The following is a 14260-nucleotide window of genomic DNA, read 5'->3' as shown; positions in this document are numbered from 1 at the left end:
TCGCAGAGTTTGGAGCCCACCAGCTGGCTGAAATCCAGAGCAAGCCTCCTTCTTCCCTTTGCCAGAGACATGGCTGAGGACCAGGGAAGGCAACTGACTTGCCCCAGGCAGCAAAGACAGGGAAGGGGTAAAGCTGGACAACCCAGAGCCTCTACCTCCCCAGGGCCTCCTACCTGCAAGTTCACGTCTCTGGAGAGCCCCAGGGCTGTGGGCTTCACCTCCAGACCCCATGGACTCTTCGGAATCCCCACACATGCAACGTCCTGGGCAGGACCAAGGGCCCTGGGGTCCCAAGGGCCATCTGTCTGCTTTTTCACTCACCATGTGACCTGGGGCTCTCAGGACCGTGGGAACAAAGGCGCCTGCGAGGTCCTGCTGTCTGGGGCTCAAACGCATGTTCTGCCAGCACGTGGCAAGTGTGCGCATTCGCCCTGATGAGCCCCCTGAGGGCCAGGGGCAGGCCCAGGGCTGTTGTCAGAGCACTTTTTGCCTCCTTTCAGCAGCCAGACCATGGGTGCCACTGTGATGACACCTGTTCTCCCAGCTGAGCTGCAGGGCCACGTGGAAGTGTGGGCGCCTTGGCCTTAGGCCTCTGCTCCCACACTGTTGTCCTGCATCCCTGCACTCATTCATTCATTCACTCACTCAGGAACAGGATTGCAGGCAGTGGTTAGAGCACTGGCCCTGGGGGTCCAAAAGCCTCAGGAGGTTCAAAGTCCAGCTCAGGTCCTTTCTGGCTGTGTGACCTTGGGCAAGTTGCTTTACCTCTCTGAGCTTCCACTCTTCCTCCGTAGAAGGCAGATATCTGTGCCTTGCTCAGCTTTGTGAGGACCCAGTGTATAGAAAGTGCTTAGTGCTGTGCTGGGAACACAGTGGGTACTCAAGAAGTGATGGACACTGGGCCTGAGAGTGGGATTTAAACAGTGACCAAGGACAGAAGTAGGAGATTGGGGGCCGAGGAGGTTTTTCAGAGAGCCTCATCTCAAGCCTCCCTAGGGCGGGTGCAGAGATGTCCTGCCTCCCAATGTCACCCTTCCTCTCTGCTCCTCAATCAAGGAGCAACTGGAAGGGAACTCAGCACTCCTTGCTCAGCAATCATTGAGCACCTACTGGGTACCCAGCTCTGTTCTGGGCTCTGACCCGCAATGGTGGGCAGAGAAGCTGTAGAATCTCAGAGATCAGCACGGCCTGTAGCAGCTTCTTCACCGCTTCCCAGCAGTGGGAACAACAGAGATCCTTAGAAGAGTCAACAGAAATGGAACCCTTTTTCCATCCTGGGCCTCGGGCCCTGAGCTCGAGGAGCATTTTCTTGTCTGAGTATCACAACAGGACAAGACCTGTGCTCTCACAGGTGAGGCGCTGAGGCTCCAAAAGGAGGGGGGTGGGGTAGGGCAGAAGCTGCCCAAGGTCACACATCCTGGAAGTGGAATTGGAACTCAGATTTGACTACTGGTCTCTTGGAATGCAGACATCTTATGTCCTCCCCCCTGCGCCTGAAGCAGTCTCCTGCCCAGAGTCAATGCTGAGAAGTATTTGGCTTGTTTTATAAATGGGAACCCAACAGAGAGGGGAGGGGAGATAGTCCAGGTCACCTGGAAACTAATCCAGCTGGGTACCTCTACCCCAGGCTTTCCCGCTCCCCACAAATAGCCCTGGTGCCAGCCCATGATGGGCCCAAGTCCCTGAGCTCCCCGGCCCACGTTGCCAGCCACATCTCCAGCCACACTCAGCCAGACAATGTCTAAGCTCTCATTGGGGTCACCACACCTCAGAGGGAGACAGGGAACAGCTGCCCCATGAGCCCCTGGCCCCCATCAGGCGCCAAACCCCTGCAGAAGGGCACACGGGCTTGGGGGGCGGGGTGGTGATCTCTGCCCAAAGGGCAGCACGAGCCTGTCTCTTCTCTCTAGCCTCATCCTTCACGCCCTCCTTGGGGTTCACGGGACTTCCCTGGCTGCTGGCCTTGTTCTGCTTTTACCAACATTTCCAGGACCCTCTGCCCTACTCCTACCCCAGGAAAAGACATGACGACGCTCAAGTTTCAAGAATCTGAGAATCACTGATCTTTTGATTCTGAAGCTACCATACTTAGATCTGGAAAGAAGAGGTGCCTCTCAGAACAGCGAGACGCTTGGAGACAGACCTTTCCCCTTTTTCTTCGGACACAGCACTTCACAGTTTATAGCTAACGGCAGCTTCCATTTATTGAGCACCATGGGGGGCCTGTTCTAAGCACTGGAAGTGAATGAACTCAACTTCCACTGCCTCTTTGACCTAGGAGCCATTATTCTCATTTCACAGATGAGGAAACTCTGGCCCAGAGAGGTGAAGTGACTTGCCCGAGGTCACACAGCCGGGTGGTGGCCGCGTTAAGATTTCAACCCAGGCTGTGTGAAGCCTGTACCCCTAACCACCACCCTGCCCCACCATCCTGCACATCGTAAAGTGCATTCACAGCATGGGGGGGGGGTGAGGGGGGAGGAACAGGGCAAGGGCTGTTGTCCCAGGACTTCATATGTGAAGAGACTATATATAGTTCAAAGTGACTTGCCCAAAGTCATGCAGCTAGGAGGAGCCTAACTGGGTCTCCTGGTTCCTTGTCTCTGTGTCCCACTATCTGTCCCCCCTCCCTTGTTGTCCCCAATCTTCCAGCCCTGCACAATCTCAGTCCCTTTCCCCCCTCCAGACCCCCTAAGTGAGTCCGGTTCTCTAAACCCTAAGGCAGAGGTCGCAGGTGGCCACCCACAGAGCTGGACCCTCCAGCCTTCCAGGGCACACCCCGGGTGTCCCTGTGGGGCCCCGTCCAGTGGCAGGATGCCCATGCTGGGCACTGCCGAGCCTCTGACATCAGGGACCCTGGCAAGAGCGGATTTACGAGCAGCACTATTTTATACTTTGCAGCTGCCACTGTAAACCCTGGACCTGTTTGGGGAGGGGAGAGCAGCTGCAGGGGACCCCTGGGCCTTGGAGCCAATGCCAAATCCTTCCTGCTGTTTCTGAGCAGCCGGAGGGATCCTGAAATTAAAACCGCTTGAAAAAAGGACAAATCCCTGTCCCACTCCACATCAGCCTGCTTCTTCCCCAACACCAGACGCAGAGCCAGAGCTGAAGCAGAGAAGAGCTAGACACAGCACAAGACTGCCCACCAGAGACCTGGATTCCTGGTCAGCTCTGAATGGGTCCCAGTCCCTGTCTGGTCCTCGGATGTCTACAGATGAAATGCAGAGGGCTGGTCTAGATCAGGATTTCTGAGACCCTCTGAGCTTCAGAAGTTCCCTATAGTAACTGAACTCAAACATTCCCACTTCAAGGTTCAGTGCTCCCACTCCTAGCTATGTGACCTTAGACAAATTACTTGACCTCTCTGAGTCTGTTGGTTTAATCTGTAAAATGGGGAGAAATAACAACCATCTCATTAAAAAGTCTGGAAGGATGAAATAAATGAACATTGGTAGCTCCCAGCAGCTTTATTTGTAACGGCCACAACCTGGAAAACCATGAAAACGTCCATCAGCAGGTGAAAGGATAAACAAATTATGGTATGTCCATTCAAGGGAACTCTACTCCACAGTAAAAAGCAGTGAAATATTGATATACACAATAACATGAATAAATCTCAGAACAGTGCTGTGTGCAAAAAGCCAGACAAAAGGAGTACACTGTGTGGTTCCATTTTTTTCAAAGATTTTTATCCACTTATTTGTCTAAGAGAGAGCACAAGCAGGGGGCGGGGTAGAGCGAGAAGCAGGTTCCCTGCCTAGCAGGGAGCCCAACACGGGACTCGAACCCAGGACCCTGGAATCATGACCTGAGCCGAAGGCAGCTGCTCAACCAATTGACCACCCAGGTGTGTATGATTCCATTTATAAAATTTCAGAAAATAAAAATGAGTCATAAGGACAGAGGGCAGATCAATAGTGGTCTAGGGACTGAGGTGCGGGGGGAGCAGCCCGCAGAGATTGCTAAGAGGTAGGAGGAGATGGTCAGAGGTGATGGATATGTCTGTTATCTTGACTCTGGCGATGGCTTCATGAATCTACTCGTCTATCCAAAGTATCAAGTTGCACATTTTAAATACGTGCAGTTACTGCGTGTCAATTGTGCTTCCATTGAGCTGGAAAATCTGGCATCAGGAAAGTGCCAGACACGCACCAGAGTGCATTTGTATATGGCGGCCCTTCCTGTTATCAATCACCATGATTGCATCTAGAAGTTTCTTTGATTCATCTCCTCCTTTCATTTGCAGCCAATGATTCGTTCTCAGTACCTGGCGCACAGTGGGTACGCACTAGAGTCTGAGGCTGGGAACCAGAGTCTCTGACTCTGGAAGCTGCTCTTTGGGCGCTTTGGAACCCGGGTTGCTGATTAATCCCAGCTGGGACAGACTCGGGGGGCCCGAGGCTCACTGCATGAGCACAGAGACAGGAGGGCCCCCCCGGGACTGGGCAGTGACGGCCAACACCCCGAGGGGGAGGGTGGGCCCCATGATGAAATGCAACGGACACCCCAACACCAGTAAAAAGTCTCAGCCTTTGCACCCACAAACAGGTTCTTAACATGAAGCAGGAGTCTCGGGGCGGAAGAGCCCAGCTTGAGGAGCTCGCCAGGCCTGGGGTTCAAATCCCAGTTATGCCCATCTCTGTGACATGGGCCAAGCCTCTGCACCCTGTTTCCTCATCTGCAAAATAGGGGATCACGAGATAACTCTGTGGGGAGTGTGGGGAGGGTTAAGAGGGGACGTGGACGCACTGGCGCAGAGGGCTTCCGGCAGCCGCAGACGCATGCACGCATGCGCACTCGCAGGGCACCTACTGTGTGCCAGGCACCCGGCCCCGCGTGGGGGGAACAGTGGTGGACAGCCCCCCAGGCCGTGACAGTTGCCCAGCCCTACTCTCGAACACTGATTTCATCTGTCTGGGTGAGGGGGGTGCCTTGCTGACTCGGTCGGTAGAGCGCGCGACTCTTGATCTTGCGGGTGTGAGTTCGAGCCCTGAATGAATGAATGAATAAAACAAATAAATAAATAAACGGTCTGGGTGGCAACTGGGAGTTAGGACGTTACGAAGCTCTCGGACAACCCCAGCCTGCAGGCTGAGACCCCTGCCAGGTAGAGTAGGATCATCTCTTTACTCTCAGGGAAATGAAAGCCCAGAAAGGTGAGGCCATTCGCCCAAGGCCGCACAGCTAAGAAAGGGTAGAGCTGGCATGGACACTGTTAGTCTCCCCCTACTCAGTCCCTCCCCCCAGGCCCAAACTACCTGAATCACCCCAAGAGGGTTCAAGACGATGTGCCCCCTCCTGCTCCTGCCTTGGACATGACCCCCAGCCAGCAAATGCCCAGCCCCTTGGGCTGATCAGAGAAAGTCATGGCACATGGAAGAAGTCCCTCCAGCACCCCACGGACCTCCAGCACACTTCCCCAGAAGGCCCCATTTCCACACTGAGCTAGAGGCTGTGTCTTTAGGTGGTTTTGTTTCCCCTCCCCCTCGTTCTGTAGGGAGAGAAGCAGCAGGCCTGGCCCGGGAACAGACTCCCAGCCTGAGGGCAGCTGTGCGGTTTTACAAGCCCTGGGACAGTGGGGGCCTGTTCAGACCTGGCAGATTCCTGGATCCCTGGGAACAGTGGAGCCCCCCACCCCCACCCTCCAGCTCAGGTCTCCCCCTTGCCCAGCCCCAGCCTATACGGGCCCCCAGCCCATCTCCCCCCAGGCTCGCCCTCCGCTGGTGCCCCGCCAGATGTGTGCCCACAGAAGGCCCCTCTGGTAACTCCGTCAAAAATGTGGGAGCACCCTGGAGGGGCTCTAAGCAGGAGTGAGGCCTTGGTCTCTCCTGTGCAAAGGCTTCACTCACGCATTCATTCATCCAAGCAGCTGTCCAAGCCGTGGAGGACCCACTCTAGAGTCAGACGATGGGGCTGGGATCCTGGCTCTGGGACCTAGGCAACTGACACCCCCTCTGCGACATGGGGACAACAGTGGGTCCCTCTCCCCGGTTGGGAGTCTCAACGAGTGAATGACATTCAGGGCTCAGAGCAGGGCCCAGGACGTCACAGATGCTCATGAGCTGTGAGCAGTTAGGAGTAGTGTTGAGGGCAGGGGAGTCTGGGTGGGTGCTGTCGGGGAGGGCAGGGGACATCTACGCAGGGAAGGTAAAGGAGGAGGGGGAGTTGGCTGGACAAGGAGTGGGGTGGAAGGGAGGGAATAGGAATTCTTAAAGCTCAGAGGTGAGGGAGAGGTTGAAGCCGGTTCTGAGCTCAAACTACCTCCTGAGTCCCCACCCCCATTAGTCCCGGGGGACAGAGGCTGTAACTAAGGCCTCATACTTAATGTCCTCTGGCGGACCCAGCTGACAATTAATGGGGAGCCACTGACCTGGAAGCCGCTGATTGCAAAGTCATCCCTGCCTGCTCCCCAGGAATCTCTAACATCTGCTTCTGTCTTACCTGAGTTTTACCTGCTATGCAGAAGGTCAGTGTGTACCCCAGCCACATCCAATCACCTAGGACCCTGCAGGAGCGGTCACACACAGAGAGGTTGAGTGATTTGGTCAGAGCCACACAGCATTCAGGGATTCACATTGGATTTTCCCTACATTCTTGGGCGGGAGCCGGTCTGGGCTGAGAAAGGGAGGGCCCTTCCCCGCTGCGAGAGACAGAGGCCATTGTGTGTTATGAAACTCAAACCCGGCCCCCTCTGAAGGGATGTGGGGTCAGTAGAGGAGAGGGGTTGGGGGGTGGCCTCCCTGCCCCCCTCACTCCAGGGGATCCAGCCCATGCTCCCAGCCCAGCCACATCTGGATTCCAGCTGGCAGCTCCAGGGAAGGGGGCGGGGGGCCGTGGCCGCAGGAACTAGCCATCAAAGGCAAGGCAGAGCCTGGTGGGTGAGGGAGACAAAAGCCAAGGCCGCCTCCCATCCCAGGCCAAGGGTGCCCGGAGCATGGCATTGTCCATGAGCCCTGTTCTAGTCCTCTGCCACTCTGCCAGCGGAGACTGGGAGACTGCCAGCGGGAGACTGAACCAGGAGACTGGGCTCGTGTTCCCTGGAGAAGGAGGCGGGTAGATCTCCTGCAGCCACAGTGCATCACAGAACTGCTCTTGGAGGCCGGGTCTGCATGGCCGCAAGCCCAGGGCTGGACTCAGCCTTGGGGGCAAGAGCCCCTGCCACGTTCCCAGAGGGGATCCCGTTCTGCCCTCCTTTCACAAATCATCTCATTCAGCTTCTCGGGCCTGCCTGATGTGTCTCCCCAGAAAGCTACCCCACGCCATGGAACAGCCCAAAAGAAATACCCCACCCCCACCCCCACCAGCAGACTCATTCCTCCCTCAGAAAACCAGCGACACTCAGGCCAGAATAAAGGTTTATTGTGCTGGTTTGCTACATCTCAGCACCTAAAAAGTTGTGCAGAGGTTGGGGGGGTGCCAGATGGGAGGATGAGGAAGAGGAACACCCCCAGAGCCTCCCCAAATCAGGACGGAGCTCAGGCTCCGTTGTCAAAGGCTGAAAAATGCTGTGAGCACGGGCTGTCAGACAACACACATGAGCAAAGGGTCAAGGGCCAGGGCTCCCCTGCTCCAGGCTGGGTGTTAGAAACCCTCCCCTACCCTCTCACATTCCCCCCAGAGCGGGGCCCCCTCACACATAGCCCCCTAGCTTCTGGGCAGCTTTGGGGGCCTGACAAGAAAGGTTCAATTCATTCATCCCATGCCCGTAGCAGTAACGGGATGAGAAATTCGTCCCCAGACAGAGATGCTTGGCAGATCTTGGGCGGGCCTGAGCCCCCAGACCCACACCCCTAAACCCAGAGTGACCGCAAACTGGGGGGCACCTTCAGGAACATTTGGGGCAGTAATTTCCAGAGTGTGCTCTGTGAGACTTTACTCTGTAGCTTTAAAAAAAAAAAAAAAAAAAAAAGTGCTCTGTGGTCAAAACCAGATTCCACAGGGGCGTTTACTGGAGTATTTGCAGAGCCCTGGGGTGCTCTAAGAGGGGGTGCAGGGAGCAGAGAAGCAGTTTCTCCTCAACTCACTGGCCCCCCAAATCCTTTTTGCACTGAGTAGCTCGGGGAACCCAGCCCTGGACAGGCTCACTTAGGGACCCATCATGATGTGTACACAGGCCCCTTGGAACCTTCCTGCTTCCCCAGGCCCATTTCTGTGGTCGCTCTAACTGCTCCCACCCCAGGGGCCTCAGCAGGTCCCATTCACCCTTGTCCCAAACTCCTAGTTACTCTGACATGTCTTCCTACCTCCATGGAAAAGCGGCAATGTTGGCACCATCACAGGGGACTTGTGGCCTATGTTTGCCTGAGTGATGGGGCCAGTTTTGTGGGATGTAGCATCATGGATATAATGGGGATCCTTCCCATTCCCCCTCCCCAGAGGCGCTGTTTGGGATGCAGCCCTTTGGGGCCACAGGGGCAAACGGTCCTGGAGCCTGGGGAGATTCTTGGGGTACACCAGAGACCAGCATCTCTGCCTGCAGACAGGGGTGGCCAAGGAGGGGGTGTCAGGGAGCCGTAAGGGACAAGGGCCTTTCCACACCCACAGAGGTGACCATAAGGGGTCCAATAGTCAGAGCCAGCAGCCCCAGAGTCCTGTTAGACCTTGGGGGCGACACTGCAAGCACAGGGGCTCTCAGGGGGATCAGCGGCTCCCCTGGCATCCTGGGCTAATAAAGGAGCCTCTCCGGGCTCACCTTGGTCTTGGCCTTGGCCAGCCTCCCACGCCCCCTCCTCCACCACGGGGCTCGGCTCCTCCTGCCCCTCCGGTTTCGGTTTCTCCCCTGCGGCCGGGCTCCCACGTCCCTGGGCCTCCTGGTCCGCCTCCCCACCGCGGCTCTCCTCTCCCTCGGACTTGCCCTCCATCCTGGCTCCATCTCCGCCCCCCAGCGCCGCTCTGGCGGGGGACTTGAGGTTCTGGGTAGCAGCGAGGATGTCAGCCTGGAGCTGCTGGGACGAATCCAGGGCCTCCTCGGGCCGGCCGTCGGGAGCCCGGTCGGGGACCTCGCTGAAGGCCTGCGGGCCACCAGCCCTGTCACTCTGGTCCACATACTTCTTCTTGGGGAAAGATGAGGGGTAGTAGGCCGAGGCCTTGTGCTTCTGGCGGGTGATGAGTGCGGCGCAGACAATGAACATGAGCAGGAACACCAGGGAGCCCACCACGGCGATGAGCATCACATACTGGCGGAAGAAGTCCACGATGCCGTCCAGGAAGTTGGTGGGGGGTTTGGGGCCTGCCAGGGGCGTGGGCGGGGGCCCCAGCGACGTGGGGCTGAGGGCCGGCGTCCGGGGCGGTGGGAGGCTCGGGGACGAGGCCGACGAGCCCTCGGCCTCCCCGCTGCCCCCTGTGTCCTCCAGATAGGCGGCCTGCAGGTGTGCAGAGTAGGCCACCACGGGCAGCGCCCTGAGGAGCAGCAACAGAGACACCACCAGCCTGGGCACCGCCGCCGCCACCATCCTGTCCGAGACCTGTGGGGCAGCGAGGCAGGAGAGAGTGCGGGGTAGAATTCTGGGGCGTCCGGGGACACAGAGCAGATCCTAGCCGGGGCCGCTTCCCTGGACCCCGTTCGCGCTACATGGGGTTCTTGTCTGCCCCCCACTTCATCCTGAGACCATCCCAGTGAGGCACCCCACTTTGCCCTGAGGTCCTGGAGGGTGGGGACTGACTCTTATTTACCTCGGCACCCTCAGGGTTTCATACCATATCTGGTATACCCTAAGTGCTCCATAAATGCACCTTGGCTGAATTAATAATAATTTACCCTTTCATGGCTTACCAAGTGCCAGGTACTATTTTGAGTTTCTTAAGTAGAATTTCACTGAATCCTGGGAACCACCCAAAGGGGGAGGTACTATTATTATCCCCAGGTTCCAGGTATGGAAACTGAGGCTCAGAGGAGGGAAGTCACTGTCAGGCAAGAGCGGGGGTTTGGAGCTAGGCACGGAGGGTGAAATGGTCAGTAGGGCTGGGAGTAAGAAATGGAGCAACGGAGGGAGCCGACCCCTCCTCTTCGGGGGACCCCTCCCCAGCAGCCCCTGGCCCTTCTGTGGTCCCAGTCCCCTTCTCCGGGAGACTCGTGTGTTTTGAAGCTTCCAGACTCCATGAGCTCAGCAGAAGGCTTGGATGTCAGGAGCGTGTCTAACCCTTACGTCAAGGCGCAGAGCAGGGCCTGGAGGCCTGGGAGGGGGTGGAGGGACCCTCATGCCTGAGATGAAGCTGGAGCTGAGTCCACCACTAAATGGGAACCAGATGAACCCCACCCTCCCCCTCCCCCCTGCTGGCAGGCTGCTCCCGCCATGAACCCCCAGACCCCATCTGGCCCAGACAGCCCGGCTGACTAATACATTCCGCATGGTCCAGGTTTGCGGAGGAAGCTGGCTCCTAAAACATGGGCTCTCCCCACCCGCCCGAGGGGGGCTGGGCCCTCAGACAAGCCCAGCAGCCCTTTTCTGTGCCCCCTGGTGGGCTGTCTGTCCCTGAGAACCCCCTTCTGACCTGGGTGGGGCTCAAAGCGTCAAGACAAAAAAGCCTGGGGATCCCCTATCTGACAGTCTCTCCGAGATGGGGGAACAGGGGCCTGGAAGCAGAGCCAGGTCCTGGGCTAGAGGGGGAGGTCGGGTTCCTGACACCTGCACTGTGTGTCCCTTCAGGGGCCCAGTCCTCAAGGCCTGCTCCCTAAACCCTGGCAGCCCGGCCACACAGGTCACCATGGGGACTTGGGGAGTGAGGTGGTTATGATGTCAGGACACTGAGTGGCTTCTTCCAACTGACCTGAGGCCCCCCAGTTAAGTAGCACTAATTGAAATTAATTGTACTGACGTCAGTTTGGACACACTGGCTCAGATGACCAAGAAAACCCAAAGGTAATTCCAGGACATAAAAAGAGGCAAAACTACTCAGAGGTTTGTTTTAAATGAGCTGACAATCCTGGGCTCTGACGGTGGGGGGAAGCCCCCACCCTCTTTGCCTGGGCTCAGCCCTAGAGAAGCCCTAGAGCTCAACCCTGTGGTTCAATGTTGTTGAGGGGCTGTGAGTGCCCAGACAGACAGTGACTTGCCCAAGGACACACAGATGGTGCCTGTCAGAGCTGGGATTTGAACCTTCCTCTGGGTGAGTCTGAGAGTCCACACGCTTGCACCGCACACACGTACATACTTATGGACACACACCCCACACACATACACACTCACACACACTCACACACATACACACCACACACACACCCATGCACACAATCACACAGCATACACACACACCTATGACACACACACACTCCCCTTCTACACGTGCACACACCCACATTCACACATATACATACTACACACATACACACACAGACCCGCACACAGACAGACAGACACACCCCACATGTGCTGTCATGTGCCCTGGGGCACCCCCAAATGAGCTGGCACCCCTGGATGACACCATGCATCAGTTGGCAGGGTCCTTCCTCACACCCCACACTGAACATGTTAGCACGTTCCTGTTAGCACGGCGTGTTAGCAAGGTCCCTGCACATGGCTTTGACCTTTGGGGTCTTGGTCCACGTGTCACCTCCCTGCCTCCTGCAAGTCAAGCCTGAGAGAGATCTTCGGTGGCAGGGGCTGAGGCTCCTCCCCACAGACGACAGCTACGGGCGGGCTTGGGGGGCTCCCCCTGGGTCCGGCTCTGCGGGCAGCTCCCTCTGGGCCTCATTGTTCCTGCCCGTAAATCGGGGGGTCGGTGGGGAAGTGATCACAGAGCCACGCGGGCTGGGGGAGATGAGGGGTAGAGAGCGTCTGGCACAGGGAAACCGTGCTCCGCAGGAAAGGTTGGGCTCCAGAGCAGCCCCTTTTCGACTCCAGCAGAGCCCAGCACCAGCCCCATCTTCCCACCAGGTGGGCGGACAGTTACCTTCACTCTATGTGTAGACTGGCTCATCGCCCCCAGCCCGGGCGGTGACAACCTTTACACCTGCTGAGTGAAGGCTCAGCTCCAGCCACCCCAGAATCCAGGGTGCATGTGCATGTTTGTTTGTGTGCACAGACACACACACAGACACACACAGACTCACACAGAGACACACAGACTCACACAGACATACACACAGACACAGACACACACAGACTCACAGAAACACACAGACACACACACAGATAAACACACATATACACAGAGACATACACAGAGACATACACAGACATACACACACAGACATACAAATGCACAGACACATACACACACACACACATGACAATGAGCTGGACACAGGGAAGGGCCCCCTTCTCCCTGGACCCTTGGGGTCAAGGACAGAGGCTCAGGAAAGAGGCCACACAAAGATATCACTGGCTCTTAGAGGCTGAGACCCTGACTCTCAGGTCCCCCACACCCCTCAACCCGGCTCCTGGGAAAGGTGCAGGCAGAGCGTGGGGAGCTGGCCAGACCTCAAAGGCAATGGCTGTGTGGCCCTTCATGATGAGCCCCTGCCCTATCTAGGCCTCAGTTGCCCCTCCATACAGTGGGCACGTTGGCCTAGTCATCCCCGAAGTGATCAGTGAGCCCATCAGCTGTCTCCACCTCCTTCTGGGAGACAGTTGGCCTCTCTTCCCGAGACCTAATGTTCTCCAGGGCTCAGAAACTCACAGGCCACTGGGAGCTGGGGTCAGGCCAACCCTCTCATTTTAGCCAAGAGGAAAATCAGGTCTGAGACTGGGAATGGGCGGCCCAGGGTCTAACAACCAGAGGAGAGCGGGTTGGAGCTCCGCCCAGCTATGCGTTCTGGGGTCAGCATGTCATCTGTGAGCCTCAGCTTCCACATCTGTGCAATGGGTCTAAGGGCCACCTCCCTTGACTGTTGTTAGGACAAGAAACAGCAGTGCCGGATGGGAGGGGGTATCAACTCTTGGGCCCCACATGATGGTGGAACAGGACCTCCCTCTAGAGCCCATCTCACTCAGGGTTTGGGGTTTTGGAGGTGATGAGCCCCCCCCCCCCCCCGCCAGGTCGGGAAATATGCCAATGATGCAAATCCACCCCCAGGGCCTAGGAACCTGAGGTTGAAGGGCCAGAGCCTCTGCCCCACCCCCACCCAGAGACTGGTGGCCAGCGGGGGAGGGGCAGCCCACGAAAACCTGGCTTCAATTAGTGGCTTTTAGGGGAGGAGGGTCTGGCTGAAGCGTTACCCACCCCCTCACCCGCCCCAGGGCAGCCAAGGACAGGGACTCAGGCCCCTTGGAAGGGAGGCCTGGAGAGGGATGGGGAGTCCTGAGGCTCAAAATATACACCCACACAAAGCAGCAGGGACACACAATATACAGACACACAATATACAGACACACAACACAGACGCACTAACCTGTCTCACAACACACACACACACTCACACTCACACTCGCACAGCAACAGGGACACACAATGCCCAGACACCCCAGAAAGTCTGCAGAGCCCACCAGCACAGACACACAGAGGAGGCACAGCAGACCCACAACGGACTGATTCTCTGGCCACAAGAGCACAGACATAGTCCTCTGACACACACTGGGGCCCCCACACACCACAGACAGCGTACAACCCGGGCCACACGACCCTCCTGCTGACCCTGGGACAGCCACCCTGGTATCCACTTTTCGAGAACACAGCTGCTCCCTTTAGGCCACAACTGCACGCATGTCCCCATGCACGCGGGAGCACACGCACACACACACACACACACACACGCACGCACACGGGCCGCCCCACACACCGGACACAGAGAAGGTGCACACACATTCCACCACCAGAACCCTGAGCACAGAGCCCAAGCGCGCATACACAGCCTCCAGCACACGCTCAGAAGGCACAGGAACTTAGAGAAGCCCCGCAAAGTGCTCCCGGCTCCCAGTCCCCAAACCCCCAGCGCCCCCAGGCTCCCGGGGAAGAGGGGCAGCCGGGACTCACCAGTCCGTCCGTCCGCACAGGCCTGGGTGCTCCCACCAGGTGGAGCAACAGGGAGTGCCAGCTGCCGCTGCTCCGGCTGGCGCCGCCACCCCCCTCCTGCCCCCGCCTCCCGCCTCCCTCCTCCGCCTCCCGTGCCGGGGCTGCTGCGGGGCCAGCTTGATTCCATTAAGAGGGTTTGGGGTGGGGACAGGGGAGGGGCGGGGCTGAGCTCGGCCACACACGATCCCCCCCTGCTCCCAGCTCCCACTCCCGCCAGCGCCCCTCCACTGCTGGGAGACTCCAGATGGGGCACTTCCTCCCCGACCCGGGGTCCCCAGCGCTGGCCCATGCAGACAGACAGACAGGGCTG

At 57.7% G+C, this 14260-nt stretch overlaps 1 protein-coding gene across 1 annotated transcript; it reads right to left on the bottom strand.

Moving 5' to 3' along the window:
* Positions 1-7345: 7345 nt before the first annotated feature.
* TMEM119 (transmembrane protein 119) lies at positions 7346-13999 on the bottom strand. Its single transcript, XM_080822229.1, has 2 exons — positions 13912-13999; positions 7346-9464 (listed from the first exon to the last, which is right to left on the bottom strand). The coding sequence occupies exon 2, from the start codon at positions 9450-9452 to the stop codon at positions 8595-8597; it is 858 nt and encodes a 285-aa protein (XP_080678355.1). The 5' UTR covers positions 9453-9464; positions 13912-13999; the 3' UTR covers positions 7346-8594.
* Between the last annotated feature and the right edge of the window lie 261 nt (positions 14000-14260).

Source organism: Martes martes, assembly GCF_963455335.1.
Source record: "Martes martes genome assembly, chromosome: 13".
Classification (NCBI taxonomy): Eukaryota; Metazoa; Chordata; class Mammalia; order Carnivora; family Mustelidae; genus Martes; species Martes martes.
This window is presented reverse-complemented; position numbering and strand designations above follow the sequence as displayed.

Coding starts and splice junctions, on each gene's coding strand:
- TMEM119 (XM_080822229.1), bottom strand. CDS start 9,452: ATGGTGGCGGCGGCGGTGCCCAGGCTGGTGGTGTCTCTGTTGCTGCTC.